General features: G+C 34.1%; 3 protein-coding genes and 6 non-coding genes across 10 annotated transcripts; 5 read left to right on the forward strand and 4 right to left on the reverse strand.

The window, feature by feature from the left end:
- Positions 1-206: 206 nt before the first annotated feature.
- F55F3.7 lies at positions 207-268 on the reverse strand. Its single transcript, NR_072458.1, has one exon. It is a non-coding gene; the product is annotated as an Unclassified non-coding RNA F55F3.7 (non-coding RNA).
- A 4,492-nt stretch (positions 269-4,760) lies between these two features.
- F55F3.5 lies at positions 4,761-4,909 on the forward strand. Its single transcript, NR_072459.1, has one exon. It is a non-coding gene; the product is annotated as an Unclassified non-coding RNA F55F3.5 (non-coding RNA).
- Positions 4,910-6,225: 1,316 nt separating this feature from the next.
- F55F3.8 lies at positions 6,226-6,376 on the reverse strand. Its single transcript, NR_072460.1, has one exon. It is a non-coding gene; the product is annotated as an Unclassified non-coding RNA F55F3.8 (non-coding RNA).
- F55F3.t1 lies at positions 6,282-6,354 on the forward strand. Its single transcript has one exon. It is a non-coding gene; the product is annotated as a tRNA-Lys (tRNA).
- Positions 6,377-6,884: 508 nt separating the features above from the next.
- Positions 6,885-6,973, reverse strand: F55F3.6. Its single transcript, NR_072461.1, has one exon. It is a non-coding gene; the product is annotated as an Unclassified non-coding RNA F55F3.6 (non-coding RNA).
- F55F3.t2 lies at positions 6,891-6,963 on the forward strand. The gene has a single exon. It is a non-coding gene; the product is annotated as a tRNA-Lys (tRNA).
- Positions 6,974-10,209: 3,236 nt separating the features above from the next.
- F55F3.4 (Glycoprotein) lies at positions 10,210-14,016 on the forward strand (the record flags this gene model as incomplete). 2 transcript variants are annotated; one of them, NM_001375165.2, is made up of 8 exons in its annotated part: positions 10,210-10,537; positions 10,582-10,826; positions 10,917-11,342; positions 11,632-12,015; positions 12,164-12,505; positions 12,885-13,277; positions 13,324-13,719; positions 13,797-14,016. In NM_001375165.2, coding segments are annotated over 8 exons (2,511 nt in total). In that variant the 3' UTR covers positions 13,799-14,016. The 2 variants fall into 2 exon arrangements, with proteins under 2 accessions (NP_001362075.1, NP_001360445.1); NM_001373561.2 differs by lacking the exon at positions 13,797-14,016 and adding an exon at positions 11,399-11,543 and having other exon boundaries at positions 10,215-10,537; positions 13,324-13,615.
- Positions 14,017-15,473: 1,457 nt separating this feature from the next.
- Positions 15,474-16,900, forward strand: ZK1086.3 (Methyltransferase FkbM domain-containing protein; the record flags this gene model as incomplete). The annotated part of the gene is made up of 5 exons (NM_001368541.1): positions 15,474-15,659; positions 15,809-15,982; positions 16,032-16,151; positions 16,212-16,505; positions 16,625-16,900. The coding sequence occupies 5 exons, from the start codon at positions 15,474-15,476 to the stop codon at positions 16,898-16,900; spliced, it is 1,050 nt and encodes a 349-aa protein (NP_001355362.1).
- A 46-nt stretch (positions 16,901-16,946) lies between these two features.
- Positions 16,947-18,267, reverse strand: ZK1086.2 (Protein lifeguard 2; the record flags this gene model as incomplete). The annotated part of the gene is made up of 4 exons (NM_077902.5): positions 18,162-18,267; positions 17,991-18,119; positions 17,175-17,382; positions 16,947-17,122 (listed from the first exon to the last, which is right to left on the reverse strand). The coding sequence occupies exons 1-4, from the start codon at positions 18,237-18,239 to the stop codon at positions 16,947-16,949; spliced, it is 591 nt and encodes a 196-aa protein (NP_510303.2). The 5' UTR covers positions 18,240-18,267.
- Positions 18,268-22,845: the final 4,578 nt, after the last annotated feature.

Below are 22,845 nucleotides of genomic sequence, written 5' to 3' on the forward strand. Positions count from 1 at the left end.
CTTCTTGATTGGTGTATTCTATTGTATTATTAACGCCTTCAAGAAACTAACTTTAAACTTGCGAATGAAATCTGATCTATTTGCTTTTGAACGACGAGCAAAGTGAAAAAAACGGGGAAGAGCAAGCGCAAGATCACCGGAAAACCAGAGAAGCACTCTCAGACCCAAACTACACCAATGTTTCTTTAGCCTCCTAGTGTTTATCGCCGAGAGCAACAAAAAACAAAAATGGTTGAGCTATTACGTCAATTGGATCATTGACGACGATTCGACGCAAACCCCACCCCCCCCCCCCCCCCCCCCCCCCCCTCTCCCCTCATTTCACCAATCTCTATCAGTACTTGGGTTTTTATCAATGCCCACAATCACAATCTAATACACACACACACAACAGACACACAAAAAACTGAAGCGACCTTCTTTTCTTTTTACTTAACTTCCGGTGAGAATTTAAGAAAAATCGAAAGGAACCAGAGAAGATTTTTTGACTGATAAATAAATAGACGCGGAAAAACAATTGCCATTTTACAGGAGTTATAAATCAAAACATATAATGGACATGATATGTGATTAGTGTGTTCTGAAGTTGATACGATTGGAAATTTACCGGCGAAGTTGGAAATTGGGAGTGGTAATCTCTCTCTGGAGGTGCTAGAATTTTTTTCACAAATCATACTGAACCATGAATAAAACATTAAAATTGAGATGAAATGGTATATTTCTTAATTTTACATAAAGTTGTGATGAATATGAAATACAACTTTCCAGCATATTACATTTCCCAATTCGTATGATAGAACCTTGGTCGAAAATTTCCAAGTTTTCCGAAAAAAGCTTTATATACTTTTATTTAATACCAGCTGTAGAAAACGTGTCTCAATTATTTCACACGGCTTTTCACACAAATATGCTAACAAACTATGCATTTTTTGAATCAACACACAAAACAGGTTTTAATTCACATTTTGAAGAAAAAAATCAATTCAATCAATCTACAACAGTTTTCAGACTAAATGATCTCAAACGAATTGCAACAATCATAAAATTCTTATCTGCATATCTATATTTAGAATTTTAAGCTTTTTGACCAGTCAACTTTTATTCTATTTTCCAATCTAGTTGCGATCGAGAAGTATGATCAGAGATAAAATTAGAAAATGTACAAAAATAGGCAACAACTTCTAAAGAAGATGAAAAGTTCAGAAGCAGATAGAAGACGCCGAGACGCAGATTGAAATGACACGTATAAACCCAATACTTTCTACACAGATCAACCATTTACAATGATTTTCGAGTGATATTTTCTTGACCGGTTAAATGAACGATTCAAACTGTAAAATGTGAAGAACATTGAACGAAATAATTCGAGAAACAAATTAATCAAGTGGAAGAAAGGCGGAAAAAATCTGGAGTGAGCATGTTAGGGAAAACTGAAAAAAAGAGAAAAATGAGGTGCCATAAACATACGCTAAAATATGAATTCAAAAAATGAGTATTCATTCTTTTCTCAAAGCGTTTAATCTTTTTTGATTTTTAATAGATAAAACATCTAGAATGAATATAACGAATAGTTATTCAATTTTCAATTTTAGAACGTACATGTTTAAGTAAAACTTTATTGTCTGGGCCACGATAACATAAAATATAGAATCCGAAAAAAAAAGTTTGTTATTGCCAAATTGTACATAATTTGGAGTAGCTACAAATTCATTTTAGACATTCAAAGAGCAATGAATTCTAGAAGTTTCACACAACAGTTTGTGAGCCAACTTTGAAGTACTTTCTTGACTTTGAAAGGAAGAAAATCGGCCCACGAATTATTGTGTAAAACCTTTCAGGAATTCAATATTTTTTAATGTCTGAAATTGCTTCGAAGGTCTGTCAAAATATGTATTAGCCTTCTTACAAATAGAAAATTCAAAATTTCCTCGAATTTCTCAAAAATAAAATTCCCGCACCTGGACGAAGTACATTGCTAGACTAATAAGCTACACACCATCGCAAATTAGGGCGTCTTAATAAAAATTAAACTCCCTTAACTTATAGTTCATTTGTATTACTACTGAAAATAAATTGAACAACTATAATAGTTACAAATATAATGTGTCGGTTGAAGTGAACTTTGTATTACTAGTAAAGCAGTAAAGTTAGTAAAGAGAAATGCACTTAAATTAAAAATTAAGAAATATCACAAATAACTAATATTAAAATGCTCATCATTTTCAAACAAGGATATTTTTCAAAGTCCAAAGACAAAGGCCGAACTTTAAAAATAAATAAACAATCATTCTCTTCAGTTTCTCAACAAATGTCTGTCTTTCAAAATTCTCATCTTTCATCGCGCCAAGTGACTCATTAAATGACAACACTACGAAAAAAAGATGGATATGAAATGATGTGACGCTTTGTCAGGTGTTCGTCGAGAATCATCATTTTCTACGGTTTTTTGTGAAATAAACATATGGTATTCGTGAAAACTGTCAGAAATTTACAATTACTAAAAAGAAATATATTTCGAATTTAAGTACTTTAATTTAAAAACAGTAGGCTGCGGCTAGCTAATAATACATATTTACATATTTCGAAAGCTGGTAAAACCGAATTGTTGTTACCCAGCGAGATGGTTAACTGAAAACTTCACACAAAAATAGCAAAAAAATAAGCTTTTCCAAGATTTGAAAAGAGTGTTTGAAAGTTTTGGGAAGGGGCTATAGGGTAATTGAATTGCGAATAGATTCCCAAACTTTTTTCGTTCTTTTTTGTTAGTGTGTTCTTCTGAGTACAGTGGGTTTGATTCAGTTTTACCAACTCGGGAAAATATTTCATTAGGTGGAAACGGTTCATTCTAACAAGAGTAAGCCATAGTTCAAAAATGAAAATGTTAAAAACAGTTTGGGGTACAGCCACGAGGCAAGTACTAAATATCGTATTTAATTGTCTTACAAGTGCAGTTCCAATAATGAAAAATATTGTAAGCATTTAAAATTTAGTGGAAGCAGTATACATAGGCAAGTAGTATCAGATAGAATTTTAAAAAATATTTTCAAAGCCTTCAAAAATGAAAATTCTTTTTTAGAAATGATTGAAACTGTTCAATAAGATTTGAGTATTCAAATTTAATTTTCAAAGTGGAAAAAACAAAAACCAAATTTTCGGAAGACTGAAAACAAACCTTTGTCAGAAAACTCGAAGCTTAACCAACTCGGAAAAGTTGCGAAAAATGCTGCATTTTCTGTCTACACATTTACCCGTCCTCCTCTTTTGCCTCCTTTTCCACCAAAATTTTAATCCATTAGCCAACAATAGTGTCTTCCTCCTGACAGAGACCGCCGTCGCCGCAAAACGACGACAGGAGCTCACCTAATCCTATGGGCACACGAGTTTTTGTCTTCTCTACCGCCTTACTACGCCCACGATATATTTTAATAACCTGCAAATATTTGTATCGCTATTTTTATATTTTTGCACCCACTCCGGTACACGGGAGTCAAAAAGTTTTTCAAGGGGGCAAACGAATTTTAAAAATTTATGTTTTCACATAAGTTTTTCTAAAATTATATTTAAACCTTTCATTAATTGAAAAACCCAGAAAGCCCACATTTTTGGAATATTTGGCAATTTTCTCTCTCTGCTGAAAACTTTGAAAAATGTAAAAATATGAAGAAAGAAGGGGCTGATTTTAAAATAATACTGGAAGTGCGTTTAAAATAATTCGGACATTTAAGGAGAAACATTGAAATTAGTTAAACTTTCAATAGTTTAATAGAATTTGATGAAAGCATTTTTACTACAAAATATACCCAACTCTCATTATAGTTGTCCTTGTAAATTGTTGGATAAACATTTCTACTGAAAAAAAATAATTGTTGTTACTATTATATTATATTATATTATATTATATTATATTATATGTTATATGTTATATTATACTATGTTATATTATGTTATAATATGTTATATTGTTCATACAATTTTTTAGTAATATTTAGTAATATTAATTTAAGAAATCATAATTTAGGGTTTCTGGCATGCTGAAATCACTTCTAACAATAATGGACAGAGAAAGAGTGATTTTAAATTTTGAAAAATTAGATTTATTATTCATTTTTCAAAATAAAAATTTGAACCAGAACTTTGAATACTTTCAGGACCTAATTGCTATACCCTCTTAAATTGTTGTAAATCTTTAAGACAATGCTAACTGTATATAGAATACACATATAAACAACAAATTTGAAAATAATTTTTTTTAATATTTCTGAATGGAAAAAGAGATATACTGAACTGAGTGCATCTAAAGTTTCAAACTAGTTATTTCTTATCATTTTGAATGACGACATTTAAATGATTAAGTAATAAAACTTGGAAAAAAGAGGAAGAAATGTGATGTCTGCAGCGCTAAAAATATATCGAGTGACGATAAATATCGGAATCACACAACAAGTCTTAGTCTTTGGGTTGAAGAAAAAGCAAAAACCAAAACGTTTGTTGTGGTTTGTCTTCTCACATTTTGTGATATGTTTTGACACGCTTGTACGCACTAGGGAGCCTCTAAGGCTTTTATCAGAAAAATCTTTTTTACTTATGCTAGCATAAATGCATCTGAGAAAAAAGATGGAAGATTTTTACTTCAAATATTTTTTGCAGTTTGACTTTATTTTCTCAGAAATCAAAATGAAAAGCACAAAGAAAGTTTAGTTTTTTGTTTAATTAGAAATACGTCAAATCATTCAAAAAAGCCAACGAAACTGAGCAAATGATCTTTGTTCCGTTGTGTACTCATTGAGCACATCGAGCATTTTTTCGCCTTTTTCTCTTGCTCTTTTGTAAATAATTGGGTTCCGATTTACTCATTTGCCATGTATAAAGAGTAAAAGGATACGGATGAATAAAACGCCGAACTTTAACAAAGAAAATGTCCAAAAGAGGAGCATTATAAAACGTGGAAACACTTGACAAAAAAAACCAAAAACATTTGTTAAGATGCGCCGAGAATTTTCATACTCTTGTTACCAAAAATGGTTGCAAATTTGTAGAAAAGGGAAGGGGTTGGGTATGAAACATTTAAATTTTAATTTTGTAAGTACAAAACGATGCATGTGTGAATTAATCATGTGTAAAAAAATCATAAGATTTGTTCAGTTCAAACCTTATTTATAGGAAATTTTTTTTACACAAGTTGGTGTTTTTGGCGCGCAGAAGATCAGCACCTATAAGCAATAATTAATTGAAAAATTTGAAAAATTAAGAGCGGAAGGGTTTATAAAGAAACATTTTTTGTTTGAAATACAGTGTAAAACTATTAAATTCCGAAAATTTTTCAATTTTTCGAGGATTGCGTATAGGTTCAAACTTGGAAGTATGATAGTTTCATCAAGATTTAAAATACCATTTAATAGTGACACTAAACAATAACCTCACGTTTCAGAGTACTGCAGAAGTATATACAACACAAACTTTTGTCGGAGGTAGCAGACTAACCTTTCTCAGATAATTTTTTTGTATTGCTTACTAAAATTGGGAAATAACATCGATATTTTTAAAGCAATTTTCTGCAAAAACGCTCAAAAAAGTAACGGAACCAATTTTTTGAAAAACCCACTCAACGAAATCTGATAGCTCCAACAACCTGAAATTTTGGTGAACAAAAAAAAGGAGTAAAACGAGATTCGAAATGAAAATGGATACGACTCGAAAATTGGGCAGTCGTGACGAATTTCATTGTCAAAAAAGGAGAATGGAAAGCGAGACACACACCAACCACCGTTAATATTCAGTTTAATGACACCACTACAATCGGTAATTGCTGTGATTTGAAAATGAGTGTGGGGTGCGGCGTTGAGTGTGTATTATATATAATTTTTGTGGAAATTCAAAAATGGAGAGAACCAAGGTTGATTTCTAAATAAATCGTTTACATTCAATTTTCTTGAACACAACAAAAGTTTGGTTGAACATTGCAAATTGGGCAAGGTCACCATGTATTCCTCAATGAGTTCAAGGTTGTTCTCAGAGAAAAATAGTTGTTGACCAATAAACAAGTATTAGTTTCAAATTAATTTTATATATGTAGTTAAAATTTTGAACAAGTTCGTCAATTCATTCCAAACCTCTTTGAAACAAAAATACACGTCCTTGAGTGCGCATCAATTGCAGAAATACGAGAAAAACAATGGAAAGGAGAGATATAAGAATCGAAATTGAACTAGAAGAGAGAAAAGAGAAAACGGTAGTTGCAAGTGGCAAGTTTTTATTAGTGTTGCATTTCACTCGCTATCGCCGCCCGGTTAGCTCAGTCGGTAGAGCACCAGACTCTTAATCTGGTTGTCGCGGGTTCGAGCCCCGCATTGGGCTTAGTTTTTTTTCCTTTTTTACTGACGTAGTATACATTTTTTTAAATCAATGAGATATCCGGTTGTGTTATGTTGAAACGTATAAATACGAGAATGTTCGAAATACGGTTTATCAGATTTCAAATTGGGTGTGAGCATTATCCTTGAAAGTAAACACGAACAATCCGGAAAAATTTATATTTAAAAAAATCTAGTCAATGTTTTGCAAATTGCAAAATTAGAAGATATGTAATATATACGAATGTTTCGACTCCCTTATTTGGTTTAACATAAATAATTGAAACGGAATTAAAGTCTAATAATCGTATGAAAAAAAATTTTTGGTCGAATTCCAAAATAGGGATAAAATCTGCTCATTTTGGCTCCGTGAGAGTAACTTACTTTCCAGCCGTTGTGTGATTGCAGAATTCAATCTATAGAAACTGTCTTGATTTATAATTCACTAGACAACACTTATTTACCCATGAGAGATAGCGAAACACGCGTCTTCACTGTCTGCCAGGTATCTTAAAGAAAAGAAAGTAATCGACAAATGCCGCCCGGTTAGCTCAGTCGGTAGAGCACCAGACTCTTAATCTGGTTGTCGCGGGTTCGAGCCCCGCATTGGGCTTATGATTTTTTATATTTTTTGCGTACGTTTGATTAAATTTATGAAACTTTTTTTTTTAATACAAGTTGCATCTTTTCCGTTAGTGGGTTATTTATACAATATCCCCACAATCCTATCAAAACTGTATCTTACACGTGACACAGCAAAAAACCGTCGAATTTTTTGTTCCTCAAAATTGAAGTTTTTAGCGTTACAAATGTGGTATTTTTCATTTTTCCATGCTTCCCTCCAAAAATGCTCAACTTAATTTGATCGTTAACTAATGAGATAAAGTTGATTGCAAACCTATTTTTATAATGTTTCAAATCAGTTAATCTAATTTTCCAATTCTCATAATCTTTAGCTTCATGTTTCTTTTTTTTACTAAATAATGTGCACTCTTAAAAAGTTCGTTGTATCTTATGTGATCAAAATCTGAACATTCAAAATTGAGTGGAAAGAAAACGTGATGTTTGAATTAAATTAATGCAACTGTGGTCTGCCATTGGATACTATCCTCATTTGAATGGCATTTACAATTTGAAAACCCGCCATATCTGTTCTTTTTGTGTCAGTCTGAACAATGAATTTAAATGGCGTTGCACTTTGAAACAGTTCAAATATAGTAAGCACGTATGGCAACAAATATTTCTCCCCGACTTCGTAAACACTCACTTACTAGTTTCGTAAATATTTGCAAAATTATTATATAATGAGTAATAGTAATAGAAACAATACAGTATAATATAATATCTTGTTCACATCTGCTCAGTGAAGCTAAAATTTTCAGATAGTGCAATCCCTCCTCGTACCTCAAAATATCTGTAAATTTTCTGTGGAAATACCGTAACAACACTATGTTATTTTTTTTTGCTACAACTTAATTTGTGCCTCAACATCTGATCTTCAGTCCCAAAAAAATGACACAATGAACTCTGAAAATTTGACATTATTCATCTTTGCATAGCGTATTTGTGCCCGATACGTGATATTCACTCTTATTCTGGGCATAATTCTTTGCTGTGTCGTATAATCAATCCCCCATGTTTCCACAGAGATCTAAAGAAATGTATTGTGTGAATAATCTTTGCTTGAATAGGTCTTGCTTGCACTTTTAGAACAGAAGTCAGAAATGTTGATGCCCTTTTAAAAGTACACAATCAACACGACACTAAATAAATGCGTCAAACAAGACTTCCCAATTTGCAACTGAGGAATGATTGAAAGTGTTGCAAAAAGGCGTTTGTTCAAAAGGCATTTCCAAAAGGTATGTGGGTAAGTGGGAAAGTTGGTTGAAAATGTTTAATTTTTTTATTGTCCTAAAATATCACTGTAACGGTTTTTGATCAAATTTACATAATTTTTTGGAATTTTAATTCGTAGGAAACCTGATATGTGGCAAATGTCTGATTTTCTCAAAATCTCGTATGCCCTTGAATGTTCCTTAATGCTGGCACTCAAAAACGGTAAGACCTCAAATAAATCATTTTAGGCACCAAATTGATAAGCATTTCGATTGACAGTTTCAACGAATTTTAACAAGAAAAGTGACAAAGTTTGTTTGTGTTTAGTCATACCATCTTTGTATTATCTAGACTGATTAGAGGTGATCGAAAATATCACAAGCTGGCAGTATTCCATAGAGAAATATTTTAAATATGTTGTCAAAATTACTTTTAAAAAATTAAATTGAACACTTAAAAGCAAATTATACAGGTTTATAAAATTTGTATATCAAACACAATTTCTAAAAATACTAATAACCTGTAAAATATTATTCCAATAAAGATATATAATAAAAACTTTACAGTTGCTTAACTTCGGTTAAAGGAAGTGTAAAGGCTATGGGTGTTTTGATTGGATGAATGAACCCAAAATGTTTTCAAATTAACAAAAAAAATGTCTCAAAAATGTCTCTGAAATTTTTCGAAATTTGTTTTATGGTGGTTCACAATTTTGAAAAAGGGATAATTTTCGCTAAGAAGTTTTATTACAAAATGTGTTTATTTCAGCACTTTTCGGGACTATATGTTTAAAATACTTAGAACCATTACTCCTACCTTAAGGGAGAAGTTCTAAAGTCGAATTTGAGAATTTTGCCGTTGATATTTTAAGATGCTAAAAACTTATGACAATTTTCTCAGAAACTTTATTCTTTCACCAAGAATTGAATCTGTCTGAAAACCCTTATCATAACCTTGTAAAAACGTGATAAGTCACTTTGAAAATCACATTCTGTTTTCTTCAGTGAGTCTCGTCACTAAGTGTATTTTTAATGGTTGCTATACATATGTGATGAATTTTGAAAAACATTTTCTGGTTAATTGTTGCTGTTAAATACCACGAATTTCCCACATTCAAAAGTTTTTGGTTTCAAGATGAAAAATATTCTACGTGGTTTCACAATTTTCGATTTTAAAAATTTCGTTTACGACTTCCTATCAACAGAAAGTATTAGTTCACAGTGACTGAAAAATTATTGGTTTTATCATTGAATTAATCATTAATATGGAACCACTGCTATCGTGTACTTATAATGCAGTGCCTAGTTGAACTTTGAACTTTTTTCATAGGCGAATGTTATGAGAATACAAAAACTTATGTGTCTTTTGAAAAAATGTGGAAATTTCACTGAAATGAAAACGTAACTAAAACCTAAATGTCATCAATTTTGGCTGACTTTGTTAGTTATTTGAAGTTGTCCAGTTTCAAATCATTTGCATAAAATTCAATTTGGTATTTCACATTTTGACCTTAAAAAATAATTTAAACGAGCATATAAACATGAGCACTGTAAACGAAAAATGAAGATGTAGTTACATTATAATTCGCCAGTACCATCATTATTTTTTCGACTTTCGATATGCTCCCATCTAGCCATTGTTTTCGGAATTTGAGTACTGAACAACTATAGTAACGTTTAATTTCAAAAATACATATTCTGAACAATTGGCATACGTTGCTACGTAAGTGTCACAATATCCCTTCAGCCGGAAACAAATTGTACTGAATCTTTAAACTATCACCTTACTAGCCTCTTGTTCATTTCTTGGTACATGTCTCCGATAAATCTACTTTTTGACAGAGGTAGATCATTTTTCAGATTTTATGAATAAATGAATCAGAGGTACCTATTAGTACAGTGAGATAATATTCCTACACTCTCTTCCTCTCATGGCAGGCGGGTTTCGTGTAGGCGTGGCCAACATAACTCCACCCACTTTGTCAACCGTGAGTGCGATGTTACTTGGCAGTGTCCGCTGTGATTGAGCATGGTGTTCCGAAAACGTATCTTGCTTTTTCTGCTGGTGCCGTTTGTTACTACCAGCAAAAAATGGCTGGAGATCGGATCTCAGAAATCGGAGTCAGTAATTTTCCCAAGCAATGATATCTACGGACTAATTGGACCGGGGGATAACCCCGTTGTTTGTCTGAATATTTCTTTTGAACGGCCCATGGAAGTTTCATTAGGTGACTGCTACACATCAATTCCAATTAGATCAATTCAAAACAAAATTATTCATATCAACCGTTCCCAAGTGGATCATGCTTTCAACCAAATTTTGGAAGGACATGAGAGCTGTGAACCTAATCAGTATGTTTTTGACCTTCAGAACTAGCTACACAGAATGTTTGCAGACTGGAAATTCACATTGCCAACAATGAAAACTACACTGTGACAGGTTGGTACGAAGTTTACCGGTGCATGCGTCAGAGGACGCAGTTTCCATCATCCGGAAAACAAGATACAGTGGTTTTGCACAATGATGAGTATTTGCCTGTTGTGAGCACCTGGGAAGATAGGCTCACTTCTATTCGATTCAGGCTGAGCAGAGGCGTTGGAGTTCGCAGGCGAATTGACATGTTTCAGGCTATTCATGCCGGTTAGTGTACCATGTTTTTGTTAGTTGTTGGTAGGTCTTGCATTTTTGGACCTATTATGAAGTACATACGTTTTGATAATTTTTATTCAGCTATCGTCAGCTTCTCGAAAACAATTTGCTTTGAATACCATGGTGTCGGATTCATCAAGTTCAGTATGTCAAAATGCGATGTTTCTACAAAAATCACTGTGGTTCTCAACAGCGACACTGTATTTGGGTTGTCCCACAAAGAAAAATCCATCTTGAAAAAAATAAACTTTGAAAAGTGCACGGGCAATGAGGAGTGGTTCATTGATATTGAACCAATCAGTGAACACGCAGTGACAGGACTCTTGGATATTTATTCATGTTCTCCGGATTCTGGTGAAGCTGAGGATATTGGAAGTTATTTCCCAACTTGGATTCCCAATACAAGTATTATGGGTTTGACAAGAACTATCTATTTTGCGTTGCTACCATATTCAGAAGGACATTATTCTGCAGATTTAAAGCAATTGCTTGATACGGCAGTTTGCGGTAAGTTGATTAATTTAATGGCTTTTAAGGGAAATCTATGAAAATCCAAGCTTCAGATTTGGACTAGGCTCAGTGACTGAAATGCACAGAACTTCCATGAAGTTTTAAAACTGAAATAGTTTACATTTACATAGATGTGTAAAAAGACTCTCAAAATAAAAAATGAGTGTCGCACTAAAATTTTCGTGGAACATACTATAGGTAAATTAGAATCGTTCGTTTTTTTTTTTTTAATTTTCACCTATAATAATTAAATTAAATATCGTTTCAGAACTATCTTTGATTGCAGACACTGAAAAAACAGCAAGAATCCGACTAGATGTGCAAACTACCAAACCAGTTTCAATATCACTTACACGATGCAAACACCAACAAAGCGAAAGAATAATAATTAGTGAATATCAGAAAACTGGAGCACTTTTCATCAATTTCTTGGATCTCCAAGATTATCTCAAACTTTCATTGTCGAAGAAATGTGCTTCAACTGAATCAGATGAGGGTTTGTATTTGCACGTAAATGCCACTGGGGACGTTGCAATCGGCTCAGTTAATTTTTCGCTGGATACTGGCGATCGGAACAATTACAAGCCAGCAAAATCACTGATTGCATTATCTATGCCTCCGAATTCCACATTTGTTCGGAAAATTTCACTGGAAAAAATTCTGAAAGATGGTTAGTGTTATTAGAGAAAATTCATAAAAATTGAACACGGTTAACGTTTTTTTTAAAAATTATTACTGCTAAATTTTGAAAATCACTAATGGATAAATTCTTGGGTATATGATCGAAACTGTGCATATGTAAAAACAAATATTTGAAGCAATAATTGGCAACCGAATGATTGGATTCAATCTGGACTCAAACCATCGGATTGCCTTATTTGTGAGCAAATGTAGACACTCTACTAGACAAATCCTTGGTGGAAATGTAAGATCTGGATTGCACACTTTGAGCAAACATGTACTCGTTGAACTAGCCAAACTTCAAGAGAAACGTTGTGATGGAAAACAAAATGTGGAGATGGGAACAGCGTTTTTGCATATTCAAAGTTTTGAACATTCAACTACTGGAAATTTGAGATTTGTCAGAGTAAAATACACTGATGCCAGGAAGCATAATATGAATTACAAATTATTCGTCGAGCTAGAGGATAAATTTAAAGGTGGGCGATTTGAAAAAATATTCATTTATTCATAAAATCTGAAAAATGATCTAGTTGAACTTTGCAAGAATATCTCTACTCTGAACACAGGTTGGTTCTAGAACTCGCGTGATAAATATTTTTCGTAGTTGAATGAAAATTTTTTTTTTTAACGTTGAAATTTTATTAGCGCTTTCATAAGAAAATCATTAGTTCATGACAAAATCATAACGGGAATACAAAATTCTAAGAACGCGTATTGCGCAGGGCATTTGACGCGTAGAATATCTCGTAACGAAAACACGTTTACAGTTATTTTTTAAAAGACTAATGTAGCGCTTTTGTCAACTTAGGGCTCAATTTCAGTTAGAACATGTTAAAAATATATTATTGATTGCAGCATCACATGCTAATCAAAGAATCATTGTTCCACATTACAACAACAAGCCAGTCGAAGTAGACCTTGCATTCTTTGCTGAAACCGTACTATCAAAATCATATATGGACTTAGAAATTATCAACCATCAACCATTTGATGTAACATTATTATTCAGCAGATGCCAGAGTACCTCAAGTAGTGATTTTAAAATCAGAGTAAATGGGACATATACAATGTGCTTGCAAGATGTGGAAAAGCTCTATAATTTAATGAAATCAGCGAGCTGCAGCAATACTGCAGAGTATGGCTTGTTTGTACACGTCTTAGGTGGAAGCTTCGGAGGGTATATTACTATTCGAGTTAATAATTTTAGAGACACTATGAAAACTAACGGTGGGCTCTATCATGTCGAAAGTAAGATTTGAAAGCTCTTATAGTAGTTTATCTGTTTTGATTTCAGATCAACAAATTCACTTTGTAGCCATTCCGTTGGGAAACTTGGATCGACCGATTTCTATTCGACTAACTAACATGGGAACAACCACAGTCCAATTATACGCATCTTTGTGTTCTCCTCAGGCTGCACCAATTCTTCTTTGGAACAAAAAACTGACCGTAGCCAATATCAAGTTTACGAAAAAGCACTATCATGAATTAGAGCATTTGGCAGTGTTGGAATCTGTGAAATGCAACTCGACAGCAATGAAAACTTTATTTTTCTCTATTCGTTCCAAGAACGCAAGAGGAAAAATTATTGTGGATAAGGCGTTGAATGAGTTTTGCGACGGAAAAACGTGCACCAGTTGGGGAACAATGAGATTTTTCAAAAACACAACTGGGTTAATTATAGCGCAGTGTAAGTTTTTATATAAAACCTTGCTGATTGGATTTTTAAAACTAAGTTTTCCCAGTGAACTATTCTTCCTGTTTCAGAACTTCACACTCCACTTCTGTGTCCTTCCAAATCTTGTCTTCCAAACAAGCATCCCGCTAACAATTATACATAATTTAATTTAGTTAACTTCATGTCAAAAGTACAAAATATTTCTTTCAGGTTATTCCCTAAAAATGACTATACCCGAAAAGCTTTCAACTTTATCAACCTATACATTTTTTATCGTATTATACTTGAAGCACCAATAAAAACTGGGCGGTTTTTTCTTATCATTTGTAACAAGAACTACGGAAAAGTTGAACGGTGGCATGAAGAAGGCTCGCGTTAACATTTAAATTAAAATTGCAAAACTAAAGCAGCAATAGAAGCAACTCTTATTGGGAATGCCCAGTCACGTAAAACTGCTGTAAGTTTACAGCTCCCGTAGAAAAGTACAGTGTGATTAAAATTGAATACAATTGATTTATTGCTGAATTAATATTCAATTTGCACCTCAAAAATACACAAGTAATCATTTTAAATAAAAGTATGCAAGCAAATTCTTGTGCCAAAAAAAACAAAAAGAAATATTTTCAACACTTTTGAATATTCAGAGAAATTTTAGTTATTTGTTTTTTAAACACACTGAACTTCTTGAAGTTTCTGTCTAGGATACTTGGTGAACCGGAACTTTGCTGACATCTCACTCATCATTGTGGGATCAGCGAGGTGAGCTGATTGACTGATATTCTCCAGGATGTGTCTTGAATGAATCTTGCGGCGGATAGAAGACCAAACGTGACTGTTTGTGAGTGTGTTAAAGTGAATCGGAAGAGCGTGGTCGTTTTCGAATTTCTGGAACAAAACATTAAAGTCGATTTTGTTTTAAAAAAAACAAAAATTTTGCAAATTTTACAAATACAAAAATTGAATTGAAAAGATAATTTAGATATAAAATTTAAATCATCTTCGAGATTACACAAAACATAATCAAGTTTCTGAATTTGAAAAATATAAAGCTTTCTCTTTTTTTTAGAAACAAAAACCTTATTTTCATGTAATCTAAACCGGATAAAACGTTCCTCAGTATTAGATAAAATCTGAAGGAATGTACTCGACCTGGAGTGTTTCAAAAAAATATGAAGGCGATAAAGATAGATATTTAGAAAAAATGGAAGTAAAAATTGAGTTCTTCAAAAAAAAAAATAAAAAAAAAAAAACAAAGTAAAATTATCATCCTTTATTGCATATATTGGTAGTTTATATCATTTAATTTCCTTGATTAAGGTACATTTAAAGCCGATAGGTAACCAAAAATCATCAAAATTGGATGATTTTTCATTTGGGCCCATTTTGGGTCTTTAAGTTCATAATCGTCCGAACCGTTAGTCCTCCTTTAATTCTTATAAATTCAGACCGCGAACATGAACATTTTTGAACCAAAATTGAATCTGTTGGAACCAATTTAAGACCACAAAAAAATGCTAAAAGTTGTGAAACAAGACAATTTCTATCTCATCTAGACGAATCAAAATTTGAAATTAGATTTCGGAACTTTTTATGAAATTTTTTTTTCATTGATCCGTTTCAGTTATCATAAAATTGAATCTCGTTTCATATAAAGTGTCTGTATAAAAGCTGAGATGGTCTTGAAAACTCTACTCAAAATGCGATACGACTCGCTTCTACTATCCGAACATCAACCTTCTTCAGTCATTTCTGTAACTCTGGCAGCTATGAAAAGATATTTACCGCTTGTAGTGCTTTCCGTACTAGCTGTCACACTTTATTGCTTGTACGCAGAAGTTCCTACCCTAGTTCAGAATATTGAAGTGGACGGAGGTAATAAAAGTAGTGATATGAGAACAAAAACTGAAGTTTGGGACACAATGGATGGACGCGGATATCAGTTTAGAGAAAAAGTGGGTCCACTTTTTTCCTAATGTAGTTTTTGAAGAAACAGTATCCGAACAAAAAAATTCTGGAAATAATTCCTTATGCACTTTTTCGAGTATTTTTTCCAGAGTAGCCACCAATTATTTTCAAATAGTTTAAATTTCATATTTTTCAGGTTGAACAACCCTTGGATCCACGCTACGAAGAGCTAAATAATCTTCCATTGTGTGGTAACCTAGGTTCCACTGGTGTACAACAAGAAGTTATAAATCTTATGGAAACCGTGAAGAAGCAATTTTCAGACTGCATTGCCCCTATTGTAGATCTATGGAAGGATCATCCCAAGGAAGTAAGTCACATTAAGCATGTTCGGCAAAGAAATTTTCATTTCATTTCAGATGAATCTCGAATGGGTGGCTAAAGCTGCGGTTTGTGACAAACTTCCAATACTTGAGAAATTGAAAGTGGTACCATTTAATAATTATCATGAAACAAAATGGGCAATTCTTCCAAAATGTGTAAGTCAACCCGTGTTCATAATATGTAACTTTGATACACTATATGCTCGAACCTTTTAGAAAGAAGAGAACGTCTTGGTAACTATGGGAATTGGACATGACACTACCGCCGAAGAACGTTTAAACCGAACCATTTCAAATACAAAGTTCTATGGAGCAGACCCAATTATTGAGCCAAATCGTCAGATGTACTCAGCATTTGGAAAATTTTTCCCATTTGCAATTGGGAAAAATCCTGGTTTCACAAGATTCAGAGTGCTCCCAAATCAGAGTCAGAAAACTAGAAAATATATTTATCAGGATGTGACAACGATTCCATTCCTCTACTTTTTACACGATATTTTGAAGTTGCAGGTGAGAATAAAAATCATTTCTTGTTTTGATTCATTAAAACATGTCAACGAAAATTTGAGTTTTGAAAATATTCTTCACATTTAATTTGTTCACAATATCCCAGTAACTTTTTTTCATAGAAAATCGATTTTGCTTGGATCGACATTGAAGGTGGCGAGTTCGAATTTTTGGACCAAATTCATCATGAAGTACAGTTTTGTCAATTTAACCTAGAAGTTCACTCTGCATTCAATCCAGCAGGAGCTCCAGTTTTTCATGATTTTATATTTAAAATATTGGAGCAAAAGAAATATGTGTTCCTTCAATCTGAATACACAGGGCCTGGAGCTCATCGAATGTTCTTCTTGAATGTGGAGGACAAGCAATGTTTGGCAAAGTACTTTAATAAATTTTAGGTAATTTGTATAACTACTGTTGTTTAAGTATTTTGTAAATAAACGCTTAGTTTTTTAAAACAAAATTTGACCCACATACCTGAACGATCATCATGCAACCGACAGACTTGATGGTTATCATGGTGAGTAGAAAATGAACCAAAAGCGGAGTAACACGAAACACCGAGTAGATCACCATTTTTGCGCAGAATATCCATTTGGCAATATCACTGCTCTCCATATCTGAAAACTCATTTTCACATTTTGAAATATGAAAATTAAAATTTTATCCTACCCATATCAGCTTTCATAGGAGCCTCGTTTGTCAACACAAATGGACAGAAGTAATTGGTGATTCCGTAGAGCAGCACAAAGACTTGAAGAAAGAGGAGTGGGACCAGAAAAAGAGCATGACGACAAGTCATGGCGAAAAATGTGAAACTGCAAGTGGCTCCCATACAGAATAACACAAAGATGGCCAGAATGAAAATTGTGTCGCCCATCTGGAAATGGAAATAAGTGAGTTCAGTTTTGATATAATACTTTTGTGGAATTGTTAATTTGTATTTTTAAATTTAAATATGTGCAGTACTTAAGAAATTTGAATAAGCAGTAGTTGAAAATCGGCTAAATCGGATGTAGGAATTTTTAGTTTCCACAGAAATCTATTTGAGGTGGTTTTTGTTGATTATGGACCAGCGGACCAAAAATGGGTTCGAACTTAAAAGGCTAAGCTAGGGCTTCCATCTCGGCGCCGGTTCGTCGCCGTCGCCGGCAGGTGAGGCGCCTCAAACAGCCCCACGCCGCCACTAACGCCGCAACGTATCCGCATGTACAGTACGGCGCGGAACCCAGAATGTGTCGGCCGCTTCCAAATAACCACCTTTCGCACCACGTTGCGAAAAATAGCGTTGCGCAAACTACGATGTGCAGTAAATCCTATATACGCAAAAAACCGGAGCTCACGCCGGCCGGCGTGAGGCCGACGTGAGGCGCCGCCGCCGCGCCGCTCTCACATGGAAGCCCTAGGCTAAGCATAGATGCTGTTTTAACGACTGTATCGATTTTTTTAATCAATAGAGATAATTTTAGTGTTAACTCGTTTACTTACCTGCTTGAAATCATAGTGCCGTGCTTCAATTATAGCAATGAAAAAAGCCAAGAGAACAGTGTAGGCGTAGAGGGTAAGCTTATAAAAATCCTTTGCCAAGTAAGTCGACACGTATTCAATGAAATTTCTCTGCAATAAAAACCGCTCATTTAGCTTGTTCTTGTGAATTACCGCATCTTCGAACATTTCTGCATTACGCTCCCAAATCGGCGGAATCTGACATGGAGTCGGCACCCGCTCCACTGGCATTACCGAGTGTGTGCTTTGAGCAACAACTGAAAAATAGTAAGACTGATAAATTCCAAAATTTTCATGAAAACATAATAGTGAAGAAGAAATTGCAACCATGGGCAAAATTGAAAATTTATACCAAACGGATAATAAGGAACAATATTTGAAATATAAATTGGGAAAATCTTTTATTTTGATTATCAAGACGCTTTTCTGGTTTGTTGTATCAAATTAAACAAGCCAGTTAAAAAAATTTGAATTGGACAACAGTTTTTAAAATCTACTTAAGGAAGACCCATATTAAGTTTCGCACGTCAATCATATCTAGAGACCAATGACAATCGTCTAATCTCTGTAGTGTATATTTATGGTGCTATTTGCAGCTTGCCATTTGACATTTCTTCATTTCGTTAATCCGAGTGTGATCATATTTATAAAGGTATAACTTACAAATGAGCGACGTTGAGATATTGTATAGAATCAAAAGTTAGGTTCATAACAATTTTTCAGAAAGTCGTCAATTGGTGGCCACTAACAAGGGCTCACGTTTGTCCCAAAATTGAACATTTGGTTTGGAAATTGGCAAAATGCGAGCAAAGGCACGCACAAAACTTGTCAAACTTTGGGCACGGCCTAAACAACAAAAAACAGTACATCTAGCTTGAATACAATGAGAAAATGTAAATTATATTTCTACAATTCTATTGAAAATTCGAAAACGATTCTAAAAGAAACGAGTAATGCTTTTGTAAAAATCGTTTTTAAGTACTGGAACAAAGTGAATTAATTAAAACAAAATAACAAAATAAACATAACTTTACCCAGAGGATTCAATTAATTAAAACCACCAAGAGGAACATGTGGCCATGAATAAAAAATATGAATGAAAAAGAAGAAAAAGGAGAAAAAAGAGGATCTCACGCACGGATTCTTTGTTATTTTGAAGATGCATTTTTCTCGATTTCTTATTAAAATTTAGTGTTTTTTTTCGTTTTTTTTTGTTTTCATTCAAATCCTAATTTCAGTTTAAGGTCGCTGCTAATCCAATTTCGATACGAATTTCAAATGTCAGAAAATGTGAGATTATTGGTTTATTACAGACCAGCCGCTGACCGCGCCTACGGCGCGGGCAACGACTGGCACCATTGAAAGTATTTGACACACATACCTTCAATCACTCAAAAAATTTCTCATCATGAAAAAAACTTGAAACACTTAAAACGCGGTTTACTGGCACTGTTACATGTATGTATTTTTCTACCATATGCATGTTTCAAAAATTCACAGACAGTATGAAAACTTTCTGTTACTTTTTGACCAAGACAGTAACCTTACAATACCACTACAGTACCTTGACATTATCCTCCACCGACTCCTAACCCAATACCTCTTCAAAGGACGAAATGCCAATTTTTCCAAAACTACAGTAACCCTACCGTATACCTACAGTACCCCTATAGTACCACTACAGTACGTTGACTTGATCCCCCATCAACTCCCAAATAACTACCTCTTCTAAAGCTCTAAGCTCAATTTTTCGGAACATTCCAGAATTTTATCGATTTTTCTAGAAAGTTCTGGAACATTCCAGAAATTTCCCGATTTTTCTAGAAAGTTCTGGAACATTCCAGAATTTTCTCGATTTTTTTAGAAAGTTCTGGAACATTCCAGAATTTTCTCGATTTTTCTAGAAAGCTCTTGAACATTCCAGACTTTTCCCAATTTTTCTAGAAAGTTCTGGAACATTCCAGAATTTTCTCGATTTTTCTAGAAAGTTCTGGAACATTCCAGACTTTTCCCAATTTTTCTAGAAAGTTCTGGAACATTCCAGAATTTTCTCGATTTTTCTAGAAAGCTCTTGAACATTCCAGACTTTTCCCAATTTTTCTAGAAAGTTCTGGAACATTCCAGAATTTTCTCGATTTTTCTAGAAAGTTCTGAACATTCCAGAATTTTCTCGATTTTTCTAGAAAGTTCTGGAACATTCCAGAAATTTCCCGATTTTTCTAGAAAGTTCTGGAACATTCCAGACTTTTCCCAATTTTTCTAGAAAGTTCTGGAACATTCCAGACTTTTCTCGATTTTTCTAGAAAGTTCTGGAACATTCCAGAATTTTCTCGATTTTTCTAGAAAGTTCTGGAACATTCGAGAATTTTTTCGAAATTTCCAGAAGATTCTAGATTTCCAGAATTTTAGAATTTTCAGAAAATTTCAATTTCCCGCAAAAATATTTTTCACAGAAAATTTAAATTTCCCGCCAAAATATTTTTCACAGAAAATTTAAATTTCCCGCCAAAATATTTTTCACAGAAAATTTAAATTTCCCTCCAAAATATTTTTCTCAGAAAATTTAAATTTCCCGCCAAAATATTTTTCACAGAAAATTTAAATTTCCCGCCAAAATATTTTTCACAGAAAATTTAAATTTCCCGCCAAAATTTTGGGTCTCACCACGGTGGGTCTCACCACGACGGGTCTCACCGCGATGGGTCTCACCACGATGGGTCTCACCACGATGGGTCTCACCACGATGGGTCTCGCCACGATGGGTCTCACCACGATGGGTCTTTCCACGATGGGTCTCACCACGATGGGTCTCACCACGGTGGGTCTCGCCACGAAGATCTCGCAGCAACATTTTTTTAATTTTCCAGAAGGTTCTAGAACAATCCAGAATTTTTTCGAATTTTCCAGAAGGTTCTGGAACATTCCAGAATTTTCTAGAATTTTCCAGAACCTTATTTCCCGCCAAAATATTTTTCACAGAAAATTTAAATTTCCCGCCAAAATATTTTTCACAGAAAATTTAAATTTCCCGCCAAAATATTTTTCACAGAAAATTTAAATTTCCCGCCAAAATATTTTTCACAGAAAATTTAAATTTCCCGCCAAAATATTTTTCACAGAAAATTTAAATTTCCCTCCAAAATATTTTTCTCAGAAAATTTAAATATCCCGCCAAAATATTTTTCACAGAAAATTTAAATTTCCCGCCAAAATATTTTTCTCAGAAAATTTAAATTTCCCGCCAAAATTTTGGGCCTTACCACGGTGGGTCTCACCACGACGGGTCTCACCACGATGGGTCTCACCACGTTGGGTCTCACCACGATGGGTCTCACCACGATGGGTCTCGCCACGATGGGTCTCGCCACGATGGGTCGCGCCACGATGGGTCTCACCACGATGGGTCTTTCCACGATGGGTCTCACCACGGTGGGTCTCGCCACGATGGGTCTCGCCACGAAGATATCGCAGCAACATTTTTTAAATTTTCCAGAAGGTTCTAGAACAATCCAGAATTTTTTCGAATTTTCCAGAAGGTTCTGGAACATTCCAGAATTTTCTAGAATTTTCCAGAACCTTCTGGATAATTTCAGAATTTTCCCGAAGTTTCCAATTTCCCTTCCAAAGACGGGAAGTCAATTTTTCATAAACTACCGTAATCCTACCGTACTCCTACAGTACTCCTACAGTACTACTACAGTACCCCGAACATATTCCACTACTAACCGCAAACCTATATCTCTTCAAAAGACAAAAGCTCAATTTTTCCTAAACTACAGTAATCCTACAGTACTCCTACAGTACCTCTACAGTACTACTACAGTACCCCGACCATATCCCACCACTAACCCCAAACCTATATCTCTTCAAAAGACAAAAACTCAATTTTTCCTAAACTACAGTAATCCTACAGTACTCCTACAGTACCTCTACAGTACTACTACAGTACCCCGACCATATCCCACCACTAACCCCAAACCTATATCTCTTCAAAAGACAAAAACTCAATTTTTCCTAAACTACAGTAATCCTACAGTACTCCTAAAGTACCTCTACAGTACTACTGCAGTACCCCGACCATATCCCACTACTAACCTCAAACCTATATCTCTTCAAAAGACAAAAACACAATTTTTCCCAAACTACAGTAATCCTACCGTACTCCTACAGTACTCCTACAGTACTACTACAGTACCCCGCCCATATCCCCCTACTAACCCCAAACTAATATCCCTTTAACAGCCGATAACGCCTTGCCTTTGTAAGCTATGACGTCACTTGTTAACAAACGGACACTATTTTTTTATATATAGGTAATGATTTTGTTAGAAAAAAATTCAACGGAAAAATGAAAAGCAGAGCATTGCGCAGAACTGAAATGAGCCATTTTTGTGTTGAACATGTAGAGCATCTGGCGTCGGACACCAGATATTTTGGTGTCATCTTAAAAGAACGACACTGCTAGCAGGTGTCAGTATTTAGTTGTTATAAATTGTATAGCTGAAGTTCTAAAAAAAATCTGAGGTCACATCTGTTAGTATCTGGAAGGGTCACCATAGTGCGTGGTACAAGAAACATCTGTGATCGTAAGGTCGCTGGAAACAAGATTGGTTTTCTAGAATTACAGCTGTAAAATAAGGGTGAACAGATACAGATCAGATTTTGTGAAGAAAAAATAATATAATTAGTTTTTTCTTGTTACTTCTATATTTTTTATTACCTATCCATATTTTAACTAAAATTAGTTCATAAACCTGAAGTAACTATAATTCTGTGAGCCTATATGTTTTTTGCGACACATCACTTTGTATGTGTTATTGTTAAAAAATTTTGAAGT

Source organism: Caenorhabditis elegans, chromosome X (assembly GCF_000002985.6).
Source record: "Caenorhabditis elegans chromosome X".
NCBI lineage: Eukaryota > Metazoa > Nematoda > Chromadorea > Rhabditida > Rhabditidae > Caenorhabditis > Caenorhabditis elegans.